Source organism: Trichechus manatus, unplaced genomic scaffold (genome assembly GCF_000243295.1).
Source record: "Trichechus manatus latirostris isolate Lorelei unplaced genomic scaffold, TriManLat1.0 scaffold00001, whole genome shotgun sequence".
Taxonomy (NCBI): domain Eukaryota; kingdom Metazoa; phylum Chordata; class Mammalia; order Sirenia; family Trichechidae; genus Trichechus; species Trichechus manatus.
In genome coordinates this window covers 26855259-26871095 of record NW_004443937.1, presented here as the reverse complement: position 1 = coordinate 26871095, position 15837 = coordinate 26855259, and the positions used below count along the sequence as shown (strand labels likewise).

Here is a 15837-nt window from a genome sequence, read left to right as displayed (position 1 = left end):
TGCAGAATTTTCAGTAGACAATGATGGGTCCTAAATTTCTAACTTATTTTCCTTAGAGCCAGCCAAGGAAGTAGAAGTAGCATCAGCAAAAGAGAGGACACCCACAGAAGTATTAGAAATACTGCCACCTAGAGAAACAGAGATAGCCCCTGCCAAGGATGTGGGGCCAGCTACAGAAACAGAGATGGCATTGGCTAAAGACATGGAACCCTCCACCAAATCAGATGTGGCACTGGCCAAGGACACGGAACCTTTCATTGACTCAGATTTGACTCTAGTCAAGGACATGGTACTACCTAAAGAAACAGAGGTGGTCCCAGGGAAGGATGTTGTCTTGCCTACAGAAACAAATGTATCTTTGGACAAGGACACGGTACTATCCACAGAAACAGCAGTAACCCTGGGCAAGAATTTGACACTGTTAAAGGAAACAGAGGCAGCACTGCCTATTAAAATGGATTTGGCCTCAGCTGAGGGTATGGTGTCACTCTCAGAAATAGAGGTGGCAATGGCTAAGGACAATGTAACATCCGCAGAAATATCCCTGGCCAAGGAGTTGTCCCTGTACCCAGAGACAGAGGTGGCTCTTGCCAGCGCTGTGACACTGCCCGCAGAAACCAAGGTAGTCCTAACCAAGGATGTGGCTCCACCCCCAGAAGCAGAGGTGACCTTGGTCAAGGATACGGCTCCGCCTCCAAAAGCAGAGGTGGCCCCACTCAAGGTTTTGACTCCATCCGCAGAAACAGTGGTAGCTCCAGTCAAGGATGTGGCTGCATCCCCAGAAACAGAGATGACCCCGGCCAAGGGTATGGCTCTGCCTCCAGAAACAGAGGTGGCCCCAGTTAAGGATGTGGCTCCATCCTCAGAAGCAGAGGTGGCCCCAGTCAAGGATGTGGCTTCATCCTCAGAAACAGAGGTGGCCCCAGTCAAGGACTTGGCTCCATCTCCAGAAACAGAGGTGGCCCCAGTCAGGGATGTGGCTCCATCCTCAGAAACAGAGGTGGCCCCAGTCAGGGATGTGGCTCCATCCTCAGAAACAGAGGTGGCCCCAGTCAGGGATTTGGCTCCATCCTCAGAAACAGAGGTGGCCCCAGTCAAGGATGTGCCTCTGCTCCCAGAAGAGGTAGCTCTGGTCATGGGCATGCCTCTGCCTCCAAAAACAGAGGTAGCCGTGCCTAAGGATGTGGCTCTGCCCTCTGCAACAGACGTGACCCAGGCCAACAACTTGACTCCAACCAAGGATGTTGCACCACCTTCAAAAGCAGAGGTGACACCAGCTCCAGTTCAGGATGTGGAAATTGCACGGACACAGGAAGGAATAAGTGAGGATTCCCAGTTAGAATCTCTCCAGGATGAGGGGCAGTCAGTTGCACCTACGTCTGTGATTTCACCAGGTATGGTTTTATGCTTGCTGTCAGTATTTCTGTCTACAACAGTGTAGTCTCCAGAAGAATAATAAACAGTTATCGTTCCAGGTAAATAAAGGTAGTCACACACTGTACTTTGGAAATCTATTCACATTCCCACTCTCTTAGCTCTTTGTCACCTCAGTCCTCTCCACCCTCTAACACCTTCTCTATCTTTCTTCTCTGCTGATCTTATTTCTCTTACAGATAATTGAAGCAGTAGAGGAAAACATCCACAAACTGTCACTGCCTCATCTACCCAATTACTTGTATCTGTACCCACAAACTCTGCCTTCTCTCCTGTTACTATAAGTGAATTGCCCCTGTTCCTAATTAAGGCAGTTTTGTACTAGTGCCCATCTCCTCTTGCCTACTCGGATGTATTGCCTTAACTGTTACCTTTCTGGCCTCTTAGCAGTTTTTCCTTGTCATTGAATCATTCCCACCAACCTACAAGCAGCTGTTATTTTTCCCATCTTTAAAACAAAGCAAAAAACCCTCCCAACTCCACTTCCCAGCTACCACTCCATTTCTCTGCTGCCCATTGTAGCAGAATTCTTCACACACTATTCCTGTCTCCAATTTCTGGCAGGTGGAGAAATAGTTTCAGAAATAGTTCTTTTCTGAAATGTGGTTTTTTACTGTTACTTTTAGAACCTGTCACAGCCATGGGCCAGAAGTACAACTTGCCAACAGATGAGAATTCTGCATCAGAGAAACTAGAGCAAAAGAAACAAATCAGTAGTCAACTTAATGAACTTTCTTCAGAGACCTCAGGTAAGTCAGGAAAACAGAATGGACTTAAAAACAACTTAAACTGGAAGCAGTGGGTGGTGGTAGTAGACATTGTCTCTGTGTGGTGGTAATCGGCAGTATTATTATGAAGTCAGTTCTCTTAGATAAGTCCACTTATTGCATATTTAAAAATTACCACTAGATCAACTCAGGACACCTGAATTTTTATCCAGTTTAGCTGTTTGCTATTCTGTCCTGTGTCGTATTGGTTTACTCAGTTATAAGATGAGTAAATTGGTCAAAGTGTTCTCTGAATTCTTGCTAGTTGTAGTGTGTTCCATGGCCCGACAACATCTGGATATTCATTCCTGAGAGCTTCTTAGAAATGCAGAATTTTGGGCTCCATCTGAGATTCTGAATCATAAACTACATCTTAACAAGATCACCAGATAATTCTTGTATATATTAAAGCTTGAGAAGCACTGTGCTAAGGTACTTTCCAACCTAAAGTTCTATTATTCTATGAACTTTAAGATTACATGTTTTTTATGGTAAGCCAGAAGCATGTGCATATGATTATCAACATTATGATTCTTTGTTAACTTTTCTGTGTCTGATTAGAATGTGAACTCCTTGAGGGCAGGGGCCATGACTTATTTCACTTAGAATACCTAGTGCTTCACACATTATCTACTATCTAATAGGAGATAAATTAATGTTTATTTTTTTAAATGTTGTTTTAGTGACCCTCAATACAGTAATAAAAATTTATTGAGTGTTTACTGTGTACAAAATGTACCACACTAAGGCACATAGATATTTAAGCCCTGGTCCTTGCCCTTGGGTTATTATAGTCTGTATGAAAAGAGAAGTGCCGAGGCATGAACTCTGAAACCAAAGATTTACATAAAAAATGGAATAAAATAGTTTAAGAGATGGTACCAAGTTGCTGCTGATTAATTGCCAGATAAGTGTTATAAATGCTGTAAGGTGCTATGGCCTAGTAGCAAGTGTTTAAGAGAAACAGTAATTGACCTGAGATAGAGGTGAGGAGTTTGGAGGGGTAAGGACAACAACAAAAGATACTATTTAAATATTTTAATGTTCTTTGAAATCAGTTCCCTAGCTCAGAGTTGACAAGAGCTGTCATAGGCTGCTCTTAATGGGACACTTCCTGGGATCTTAGATCTTAGATCCATGGACTTGCCTGTGGGGAGGAGGTTGGGACCAGATGATTTCCTAAAGTCTTTCCCAGGGGTGTTCATCCTAATTGTTGTAATTCATTAGCTAACCTGCGTGACCTTAAGTATATTTCCTTTTCTTTTCTTGAAAGTGCATTTAGGAACAGAACTTGAAATGTAAAACATTTGTCTTTCAAAGTAGGATGCTCTGGATCTGGAATGATGAGTATTTTTCACTGACCAAAATACTACTTATAAGTATTTTTTGTGTGTATGTGTGCGTGCATGTGTGTGTGTAGTAGAGTAAGTCTGGCCTTCTGGTCTACTTCCCAGAATTTATCTCGTTAGTTCACAGGTATCTAATATAATGTTGGTGACAGACTCTCAGAATTGTAAATCCTGTCGAAAATCATGTAGATTTTATTCAATCAATTAATAAATGTCACCAAAAAGAGACAAGGCATGTTGCTTTCTTTTAAGCACTGAGGTCTACTGGAATATAAAGACTTGAAAGATAGCCTATAGAGGCTTACCATCTTGTTGCAGAATTGGGACTTGTGTACCTATTAAAAATAATGATAAATATAAACATCAGATAAGATTTATAGGCAGTAAGTGCTTATATAGAGAGATGAGAAGACTTCAGTTTGAATTTCATTCCTTAAGTTTTGAACATTTTGTAAACATATTTGTGAAAAATCTTTATCTGAGATGATCTATATTAAATATTTGCTAATCCCAGTTAAGGGTGAAAAATGTTTAGTTGAGGGAGGGAAACTTTTTCTAAACAAATTAATATGTGGGGTGGTGAAAATAGACTATTTAAAGAGTCACTAAATTGATTTTTTTTTTTTTTTTTTAAGAAACAATAACAAGGAGTTTTTTGTTTGGAATTTTAGCCAACTTCATGTATTGCAGGTACCCCTACCACACAAGCCAAACAAGTTTGCAGACCCAGTGACCGCAGGTCAGTCCGGCCCAAGCCTGCCAGGGTCCCTCCTGAGCTGCTGGGAGGCTATCCTCCACGGAAGACTCTTGATCCCTGGCTGGGCCCCTGCTCTTTGTCTGAGTTGGGTTGGGTCTCTGGTTCGTCTTCCTGTGGAGAGCCTGGGAACCAGAGGAAAACTATTCATGTTGACTTCCTTGAACCACAGAGGGATGTTGGCAGGGAGACCTGGGAAGTGGAAAGCACACCGATGCTGATGAAGAAAAAAAAGAAGAAACCAAAGCAAAAGAGATATTCGCAACCTCGGGCAGGGGGACTTTGGGATGATGACAGTGCAGATGAGCCTAAAAGTCATTCCTTTGCAGCTGACCCACAAAAATCAGGTGTTCTCCCCAGCCAGTCTACCACCATGGGCACAGAATATGGACCTGTATCCAAAGAAAACTTGAAAAAGGAATGTGTAGTTGACTCCAGAGCAGCCAAACTGATAGCTGAGAACTTTGTCTCAGAGAGTCTCAAAGTTCCTTTGTGTCCTTCAGAAGAACCCTTGAAAAGTGAACTAAATTCTCAGCCCAGACTGAGAGTAGAGTCAGAGGTCAAAGGCAACAAGTCAGTACCACTGAGCCAAGACAAGAAATTGCTGCAGCAAGATGAATGCAAACCACAGCCTGTACCCCAGCTGAAGACTCCTGTACCTAAAAGCCAGGAAATAAACTCTTTCAATCTGAAAGGACCCCTTTCAGAAATTTCTGCACACCATCTAGAAACTCCTTTGGAGATCAGACCCAAAGAGGGTCACTCTCCTGTTTTGAACCAAGAGGTTAAAGGTAGCATGTCAAGACCCACAACAGCAAAAGAACTGCCTAATTTGATACCTACTTTGACAGCAAATAATCCATTAGAAAGTATTCTGCAAGAAGGGGATGATGAAAGTAAAATGACTAAACTGCAGAATATCAAACAGGAACAGTTTTCTGAAGGAGCTGAAGAAGTTAAAGAACTAAAAAAGGAAGCATTTCCCAAGCAAAAGCAAGAGATCAGCGTCTTTGTTTCTGAGCAGCTGCAGGGCAAGGTGTTAGATCAGATCCCTGAGCTGGGGAATGAACCATTTAAGAGAATAGCAGGTGATGGCAAGAGCAGGAAGGGAAGGGGAAGTTCTGGGAAGGTGAGAGCAAATTCTGGGAAAGTGAGAGCAAGACCTGAACTGTCATGTCCTATAGACAGCCAGAAGTACAGCATGGCTGATCTTGTGCCAAGTGAGCCAGCCCTAAAACCAGAACAAATGGCTGCTGGGGGTAAAAATGAGGAGCTGGGGCTAGATTCTTCAAAGCAACCAGGGACCATGGCTGATCTCATTGAGGCAGTGGTGATGGGGGAACCTAAGGAGAAGACTGACCCTATGGTGCCATTGATTCCTTTGGGAAATCAGTCGGGCATAACTCAAATTTCTGGTGGTAGCACAGAAAGAGGAGCCGTGGCCATAGATATGGGTGTCAGTAACCAGAGCAAGGAAGGAAAGTGTCCTTGGATGGATTCTGAGGCAGCTCCCTGGATTTCTGAAAAGCCTAAAAAAAGAGGCAACGAAGGCAAAAACAAAAAGTTTAAAAACAGTTATTCCATACAGCCTGCTAGAATGGAGAGCAAGGCAGAAATCCTCCGTCCACCTTTTGAAGGTAATGATGGAGCTGCTGGTAGTAGTCCCCATAAAAACAAGGAGTTAGGACTCAGTTTCCCCAAAATGCGTGATCCTTTGTTCTCTGATACATCCAGTACACCCACAGTGGAATTAGTTGACAGAAAGGGTAGAAATGTTGAGGCTAGTTCTTTTGAGCTTGGGGCTTTGTCAGAGAACAAAACAAGCACAGTCAAGGATTGTGCTGTTACTCAGTCAGCAGCCATGGTGACAGATGTGAGCTGCCAAGACCAAATCCAGGGGGTAGAATTTATTCCTTTAGTATTGTCTGAGGAGAGTAAGACAGATGCAGCTAAGGAACAGACTGCAGTGGCTGACAAACCAAATAAAAGGAGTGATGATGGAAAAAGTAAAAAGGTTAAAAATAATTTTCCCCAGAAGCACATTCTAGAGAATAAGATAGATGCAGCAAAAATACATGTTCCCATGGAAACCACAGAGGACCACAGAATTGAAGGACTGGGCTATGTGGACGAAAATAGAAATATTACATTTACCTGCCCCAGAATACCACCAGGGTTGATGAATAAGTCAGCCCCTCTAGAGGCTATGGAATCAGCAGCCAATGAAAAACTGCCCATTTCTACTCCTCAAGTAGTTAAGGAAGGTGATTTCTTTCCAGATACTTTGGCAGAAAGTGGGCAAGAAGCAGCCCCAGCCCAAATTTCCAAATTAGTGGTAGTAGATGACTGCAGCAAAGATGGAGTCCCAGATCAAGAAAGACCCAAGGCTCCCTCTACTGTTATGCCTTCTACAAACACAGGAGTTGCCCTAATTTTCCCAGCAGCCATAGAAACAGTTGGCAGCCATGGGAATCACTATTCTAAGAATAAAGGTGAGCTTGCTTATCCTATGAAAAATGAAGAAGGAATAAATGGAGGGCATGTGGTAGGAAAATCTGAGTCAGTGCACAGTGGTGCATCTGAGCATTTAATAGAGAAAACCACAGAGCCTGCAAAAGGCCACGTTCTTCCTAGAGCACCAGAAGACCATAGCCTACCAGGAGAAGTCAGAGTCCTAGAAGCATGTGCAGATAGGGGTAATTTTCCAGCATGTCCAGTGAAAAAAGAAAAAGAGACCGAGGAAGGGTCTGCTCCAGCTCAAATTCCTGGTTTACTGGGAGACAAAGCACAAAAGCCCAGTTCCTGTGAGGACCAAAATGCTGAATGTAGAGATTCCAAGGACTCAGATAGTTTGAATAAGGGGGTGGATGTAACTCTTTTGCCTGCAAAAAGTAAAAAGGATGAATTGAAAGAAATGAGTCTGGCTTGTAAAATCACAGAATTGGAATATGCTTCCTTGGTAACACGAGACCTCCAGTCAAATTTCTTATGTGGCGAAGTTGAAGCTCCCCCTTCTGGAATGGTAGATGAGTTAGTAGTGACTGCTCCCAAGGGTCTTCAACTCCCAGAACCCAAAGATAAGATCTTGGAGGCACCTCTGAAAAGAACAGAAATATCTGAACCTGTGGCACTGGGAGAAGGGAAGAAAGAAAATAAAAGCAGAATGGCAGAACCAGTGAAAGGCTACATGAGACCTACCAAGTCCCGGGGACTTACTCCACTTCTGCCAAAGTCTACAATCCAGGAACGAGAGCGATCCAAGCAACGGAAGTCCATTGGTATGAACCAGCCATTGCTGGGGAAATGCGTGTGCTTGAGGCTTTTGAGTCAGCATCAAAAAGGCAGAAAGCTCGTGCCTTGGTTCCATTCAAACTCTAATCATCCTTGTTAATCATTGGTTTGTTGGCATGGACATCTATGACTACTAATTGTGTGCTTTCTGTAACCAAGGCATGCCTTGTGTCCAGCTTGATGAGGCTAGTGACTTGGTTGCATGTCTTTATTACCCAGCACTCAACCTTGAGTTTTAAGATTAGTTAAATTTCCAACAGTAAATTGTTTAGCAGAAGGTCTGTCACAATCCAGCTATTCTTAATTTAAAAAAAAAAAAACAAAAAAAAAATTTTGCCTCTTGTGTGCAAAGTTTACAGTCAGATTTTAATCATTTGGTATAAGGATTCACAAGAGGGAAGAAAACATTTCACATCCAGCTGTGTTCATGAGATTTTTTTGTCAGTGTATATATAGGTTGTGCTGGTGGGAATAAATGTCCAAATTGCTTTTGGAGTAAATGAAAATGGTCTTCCCCGTTATGAGGAAATGGTAGCCTCAAATCAGCATTGGTAGGCACAGACTTTATGTTTTAGTAGTGGAAAATGACCTCTCAAGTGATGCAGCTGCATCCTTTGACCAGTGTGTTGCTTATAGCCATTGGCCCACAGTTGCATGTGGATTAGAGTTTGAGGCATAGCCTATTGTCCATGAAACAGAGTAAAACTTGCCCATATAGGAGTCTTCATAATTTTACCATTTTTGGCTCTAAGCAATCAAGTAATTGGGATGAGATTAGGAAGACTGCCTTAAGATTTTGAAATGTTAGCCTTTTTTCCCCTGAAAAGTGTACATTTAATCAGGGCTTCCCTGAATCTAGCCTTCAAAGAATCTACTTCCTGGCCTTTGAGGTTTTTCACAGCCTACAAGTGACACTATTTCTTAATCACTGTTTCCCAGCTTGCATGATGCAGCTACTAACTCTAGAAATAAGAAAAACACCACTTGGTCTTGGTAGCCAGTCAGGATTTTGTGAGACTTCATCTTGGGATTGTTCTGCATGGTGTGGACTTGTTCCTTTTGGGTAAAGCTTGCACTATGCATGAATTTGTATCCAGTAAAGAATATTTGGGGTGTGAGTGGAGAATACTAAAGGTTGTTAGTTGCAGAAGATACTGTCATCTTTTTGTTTTTATCTTTCTTCTATTAGCAACCCTATTACCAGGGGAAAAAATGAAGTAGTATGTATAGGACTTTCCAACATCTGTTAAGAATCTCTATCCAGTTGTTTAGTTTTGGTTTCTAGACCAGTTCTTCAGTTTCAGCTGTGATACAAAGGACAACATGTAAATTTTGTGAAAACCTAGCCATCTCTTTTTGATCAGTATTTCCGAAGAAATGCATAAAGAAGATGTGTTCTTATTCATGAGGAAACAAGGCAGGTGCTGCAGAGCTTTTGGGGCCTTTCTTGGCCAGGCCAGGCACAGAGACTACATTTAGGAGTGGCCCTGTAGAGTAGCGAAGGGGAGGGTAATAGATTATGACAAAATTTATTGCTGCTTCTCTAGGTTCTACTATAACATCTTTTTTCTAAGGACAGTCTATACTTTTTTTTTAATAGTTAAATTTTTTTTTTTTTTTTACTTATTTTTAAATAGGTAATACACACACATGGGAGAAAGGGGTATACAGTAAAATGTAAGTCCTTCTCCCTGCATTAACCCCAATCCAAGTTTGTCTGTCCAGAGGCAACTAATGTTACCAGTATCTTATACATCCTTCTAGACAATTTATGCATAAACAGGCAATGACATATATTTCCTGATTTTTTTTTTTACAAAACAGATACACATACTGCTCTGTGCCTTAAACTCAACCATATACCTTAGAGATCTTTCCAAATCAATACAAAGAAAAGGGCCTCATTCTCTTGTAATAGCTATATAGTATTTGATTGTACAGATGTACCCTAATGTATTTTACCATTTCTTTATGGATGAACATTTAGGTGTTTTCCAGTTCTTTTCTTTTACAGACAAGGTGCTTTGACTATTCTTGTATATATGGAATATCATACTTGTGTAATAAAAAAAGTGCTCTGGGGTGGAATCTCTGGTTGAAGAATATATACATTTGTAATTTTAATAGGTGTTGCCAAATTCTCCCCATAGAACCACAAAACTGTACCAGATTTATACTGCCACCAGCAACATAGATGAGTATTTTCCTATGCTTTCTCTACTAGTGTGATTTTTTTTGTCGTTATTATGTGTGTTCATCTAATAGGTGAGAAGTTCTCAGCATAGATTTTTGTTTTATTTCTTTAATGACTTCTTTGTGTGTTGTCAAGTTTATGAAAGCCACCTCACTGAATTTTTTGAAATTTTTGATTTTTTACATTTTAAATCTTTAATCATTCTGGAAGTTGCTATCTTGTATGTTTGTTTATAAGATGTGAGGTAAGGTTACTTGGTCATCCCACTGTCATTTTTTGAATAACCTGCCTTCCACTGAAGTCCTTTTCATAGACAAAATTCCTGTTTGTATTTGGCGTATATGTAGACTTTCTTTTCTGATCTGGTGGGCTTTCTATTCAGGCTTCAGTAACACAGTGTGGCTTAATAATACATTTTAATATCTAATCACCCCCAAAAAATAAAACCATTGCCATTGAGTCGATTCTAACTCATAGCAACCCTATAGGACAGAGTAAAATTGCCCCATAGTGTTTCCAAGGAGCAGCTGGTGGATTTGAACTGCTGACCTTTTGCTTAACTGAATGCTTAATCACTGCACCACCAGGGCTCCTTAATATCTAATAGGGCTAATATTAATATTTGATAATATATTTTAATATCTAATAGCCCCACCCCTTGCCCTATTGTGTTTCCTTTTTAGAGTTTTTCTGGCTATTCTTGCTTGTTTATTGTCACCTATAAACTTGAGACTGGCTTGTATAGTTAAAAAAGAAAAATCCAGTCAATATTTTTTTTGGGATCACATTAAATTTATAGATAGTCCTAGGAAGAGTTGATGGCTTATAAGATTTTTTTATACAGATCTTATAAATTTATAATACAGTTATTCAGAGGTGTCTAGGAGGCAGCTGAATGTGCAAATACAGAGCAAAGCTTCAAGCAAGCATGGGGCTCTGAGGCAGGGGACTGGGAGGAATGAGTAGTATGAGGATTTTGTGATAGGGGACTAGGCAAGGTGGACCCTTATGCCCATTCACCATTGGTTCATGTACACTCTGATGGTCTTCCATGACTGGTATGAGACCTGTCCTTAACTAAATTTTCTTTGTTTCTCTCTTCGACTCATTCATGTTACTGCCATGTACCCAGATTGCCACTGATTCTCACATATCTTGTCCTCAGTTGTCTTGTGGTTAGATGGTGTTATCCATGCTTTTCAATATTTGGGCAGTAAAGATATTATTAGTGGTGTTGATTAAAAAATAATAGCAATTACATCCATGGCACAAATATTCTGTACCTAGTTATCTATCAATTGATTGATTCGTAGATACAGATTATATCTTGATATAATCTATATAATATGTATACCAGCTGTCTTAGTTATCTAGTGCTGCTATAACAGAAATACCACAAGTAGATGGCTTTAACAAACAGAAATTTATTCTGTCACAGTTTCGGAGGCTAGAAGTCTGAATTCAGTGCGCCAGCTCCAGGAGAAGGCTTTCTCTCTCTGTCGGCTCTGGGGGAAGGTCCTTGTCATCGATCTTCCCCTGGTCTAGGAGCTTTTCAGTGCAGGGAACCCGGGTCCAAAGGACTTGCTCTGCTCCTGGCTCTTCTTTCTTGGTAGTATGAGGTCCCCATCTCTCTGCTTGCTTCTCTCTCCTTTTATCTCTTATGAAATAAAAGGTGATGCAGGCCACACCCCAGGGATCAGGGCTGTGACCTGAGTAAGGGTATTGCATCCCACCCTAATCCTCTTTAACATAACCTAATCTTGCCTCATTAACCACAGGCGGAGATCAGGATTTACAACACGTCGGAAAATTACATCAGATCACAAAATGGAAGACAACCACATAATACTGGGAATCATGGCCTAGCCAAGCTGACACTTATTTTGGGGGGACACTATTCCATCACACAGTGGCTGCAACAGTGGGTTCGAGCATAACAACGATTGTGAGGATGGCGCAGGACCGGGCAGTGTTTCGTTCTGTTGTACCTAGGGTTGCTATGAGTCAGAACCGACTCGACGGCACCTAACGACAACAATAATTCAATCCATGACACTAGCCCTACTACAGTATTATGAAAGATTCTCTCCATTTCGCAAGGTGAGAAAATAGAGACTCAAGGTTAAGGTCATGCAGATAGTGACGTGGTAGAGCTAGGATAGGAACCCAAATCTTTCTGTCCCTAAGACCCGGGCTTTTCTCAGTTTTGCCACAAGAACCTTCCAGAAACTTTAGATTCTTAAAAAGAGAACAATGATGCTTGACAAGTAGTAATTATATATTTTTTTATTTTCATATTAAGCACTACCAAGGAGCCCTGGTAGTGCAAATGGTTAAGTGCTTGGCTACTAACCAAAAGGTTGGCAGTTTGAACCCACTCAGTGGCTCCACAGGAGAAAGACCCGGCAATCTGCTTCAGGAAAGATTACAGCTGAGAAAACCCTATGCGACAGTGCTGCTGTATCACATGGGGTTGCTATAAGTTGGAATCGACTCTGCGGCACTTAACAACAAACAACAACAACATAATCTAGAAATCAGATTTATAGAAAGTGTAAATAAAATATAAATCATGACAATAGTAAGTATCTAAGCACTACTTAAACACTTTCTAGCTGGAGAAATGGAGATACATCATGAGGACATGAATTGTGGATCAGAGGTTAAGTTAGGACTGGAATTCTCCAGACAGACTATGTTTGATTTATTCATGTTTTCTCCCCAGCATCAGCATAGTGCTTTTATCAAAATATCAAATATATGGTGCCTAATGACATTTTTTATAAATTATCTTTTGCTAGTTTTATCCTATTTTAAATTGAGAAAGAGACTGTGTTGCTAAAGTCTCTTCCAACTTACTGTCTCCTCTCCTGTTATTTTTTTTATGCCATTCTCAGGTTTGGTGAAACTTTAGCAGATTTCTTCACGTGTTATGCATGTTGTTCTTGCAGGGAGGATTAATGAGATACTTCAGGAAGGCTGAGCTTAACTTGTCAGAAGAGATTGTTATGCCACTAGGAATTCTTGTGGGACTGTGTTTTACATGAAGGGAAGAGCAAGTTTCAAAGGGTGATCCATATTGTACATAGTTTCTGCTATTGCTCCACATTATGTGCTCTCCCAGAAGCCAAAAGGAAGTGTGGCATCTAGAGCTGTGAGTGACAGTGCACTTGGGATGTCGTTACTGTGAGTGGGACAGTTATCATGTTGTTGTTGTGTGCCATCAGGTGGATTCGAATTCATAGCGACCCTACATGACAGAGTAGAACTGCCCCATAGGGTTTTCTTGGCTGTAATCTCTATGGGAGCAGATTGCTAGGTCTTTTCTCCTGTGTAATGGCTGATGGGTTCTAACCACTGACCTTTTGGTATAGCAGCCAAACGCTTAACCATTGTGCCACCAGGGCTCCTTACAGTTACCGTGGATCCATGTTAATAGGCCCTTTCTTTGCTCTGGTGAGAACCTGACCTCCTTTTTATTTGTCTTCATTTTTTTTCTTCAGTTTACTTGGACCCATCAACTGTCTTCAGTTTATGGGGGAAGTTTTGGTGTGAAACTTGAAGTAATTTATAAACCCAGAATTCTAACAGTTTCAAGGCCCTTGTACATAAATAAAATATGTTCAGCAGATGAAAAAAATACTTGTAATTTTAGAACTTGCTACTATTTTACAACTGGGGAGGTAGGCATTTGGCAATGTCTTTTCTTAACTGTAGTGCCATTTGTGAAGTTCCTTTCCTCATTGCTTTCTCCCCACTCACCCACCCTCTCTTTTTCTGGCTTCTTTTCTTCTTAACCAACTATATGTGGATGAAATTTGGGGGGACATTTTATATGTCACATGGCTAAAAATAACTACTATTTATTGAAACTTACTTCAACACTGTCTAAAACTCTTTTATTCCTCACAGAATCCTGTGCAGTCAGTGCTATTGGTCACCTCCTTTGAGCCAAAACATCTAAATATTCTTTGAAATGAGTCAAACAATATGGTTACCCTACTTTAAAAGGAGGTTCACACTTCCTCAGCCTCCACTTTTCCCCTCTGGATGACAGTAGCATTGGGCATTCAGAAAACAACCGATAAAATAACTTCCACTTTTAGTTTCTGATTTCCAGTGTTGAAGATACATTTACTTCTTTAAAATAGCAAAGGGACAGCAAAGTGGACTTCTGTCTTTTTACCTGTGACACCTCCATTAAAGCAGGCCATACCAGCTGTTATCAGATTGAAATTGTTAATCTTTAAACTGTTTAATAATGGTGGAAATTTGTGTAAGTTTTTAGACAAAGACCTAATTGTCATATAAACATTGCCTAGTTTGGTGCTCTGCATAGTGTTTAGTGTTTAGTTCACTCATTCATTCAGGAGACACCAAGTGATATTACTCCTGTATTCTAGGAGTGGATTAATAAAACACGTTCTGTACTCCTCAAGGATTCCAGAGTGGAGTGATAAATATGTAAACAGAAAATTTTGCTCTAGTGAGAGAAGTTCTGTAATAGAAGTGTGAGCTATGTAGTATGGGAATACAAACAAGAAAGTGACTGTGTCCTCTTAGGAGAGAATGAAAAAGCTTCATGCAGGAGGTAGCATTTGAGTGGGTCATGAAGTATGTATGGCGAGGAGTTTGCTGAACAAAGTAGTTTTCTAGGGGATATCCTGTGTAAATGCACAGGGAAGTGTAAGTGCATGAAAAGTTTGAAGAGTAGCAGATATTTCGGTGTGGCTGGCATACGGATCCAGATTGGGAAGCGGGGAGATCTGCGGAATGTTTTGAGGTGAAACTGGGGAAAAGAGTAAGCTGTCGAAAGGTCCTGAGGGTCCTGCGTGCCTCCATAAGCACAGGATCTTAGACGTTAGATTGGAGGCAGTTGGGGGAGGAGGTTGAGTTTTTACCTAGTGCAGTGGATAGTTCTGTTTTCTTTTATGGGATGATAAATACTGTGCTTGAAAAAACAAAGGTCTAGAATTTCCATGTTGCTCTTCATGGGAGATTTTTCATCCATAAGCATTTGAAGCTTTAGAGTCACAAAAATCAATTACTTGTTTCAGTTGTTTAATTCTGTTTGCTTCCCAACTTTGAAAATTAATCAGGGAGAATCATGATTTTCTTGAGTTAAATATGGACTAAGAACTGTTGCTAAAATTTAGTAGATATGGTTTTGAAATGTTTTTGTATCTATGTGCGTGTATATAAAAGGAGTCCTGATTGTTCAGTGGTTATGCACTTGATTGCTAACTTAAAAGTTGGCAGTTCAAACCCACCCAGCTGGTCTGCAGGAGATAGACCTGGCCATCTGCTCCTGGTAAAGATTACAACCTAGAAAACCCTATGGAACAGTTCTACTCTGTCCCTTGGGTTCGCTAGGAGTTGAAATTGACTCAGTGGCACAGAACAACAATAACAACACGTGTATATAAACACATGCATCATTTACTTCCAGGAAAGAAAACATAGTAACTTCACAACTTGCAGCTTTTATTAGTAAAGACTGTCATCAGTCATTATAGTTAGTAGAATTATTGATTTTTATTGATAATTTTGTTAGAATTATTTCCTGGAGACAATAACAAGGACTATTTGGTTAATCTGGAAAGTAGCGTTGCCTTGGTATTCATAGGAAAGAATACAGAGAAACCAGTTGACATGTATACCAGAATCAATGCCCTGAACAGGCACAAAGCAAAAACAGAAACATCTGCCAGTACATCTGCTGAGACCAGAGACCTTCAATCTGTGCTTAAAGCCCACGGAGCTTGACGTGTAATTATATGATCTGATAAAAGAGCCTTAGAAGCCACCTTCTGATCAGACATAAAGGAGTCCATGCACTTTCCTCAGACTCAGGCAGAACGGAACCTAAAAATCTTTAGCCAAAGGACATTCCAAAAAGATGTCACCTCTTTCGAACTGAAGACAGCTTTAATGATGGGAAGGATCTGGTCAGATGATATAGAGACAGTGTGCAAGGTGTCCGACTAAGCAGACCTTTTTTGAGAACTTGCTTACTATGTGTCAAGCGCTGGGCTGGGCACTGACATG

At 40.8% G+C, this 15837-nt stretch overlaps 2 protein-coding genes across 10 annotated transcripts in view; both read left to right on the top strand.

The window, feature by feature from the left end:
• Window positions 1–15837, top strand: part of LOC101340867 (microtubule-associated protein 4) — a 223759-nt gene that overhangs the window by 166920 nt on the left and 41002 nt on the right. For all 9 annotated transcript variants that reach the window (XM_023726525.1, XM_023726546.1, XM_023726528.1 and 6 more), the window contains 2 exons: window positions 57–1394; window positions 2061–2183. In XM_023726525.1, coding sequence (XP_023582293.1) covers window positions 57–1394; window positions 2061–2183 — 1461 coding nt within the window. The remainder of the gene's footprint in view (window positions 1–56; window positions 1395–2060; window positions 2184–15837) is intronic.
• On the top strand, window positions 2195–7929 carry LOC111819543 (uncharacterized). Its single transcript, XM_023726564.1, has one exon. It carries the CDS (start codon window positions 4519–4521, stop codon window positions 7693–7695), a length of 3177 nt encoding a protein of 1058 aa, XP_023582332.1. The 5' UTR covers window positions 2195–4518; the 3' UTR covers window positions 7696–7929.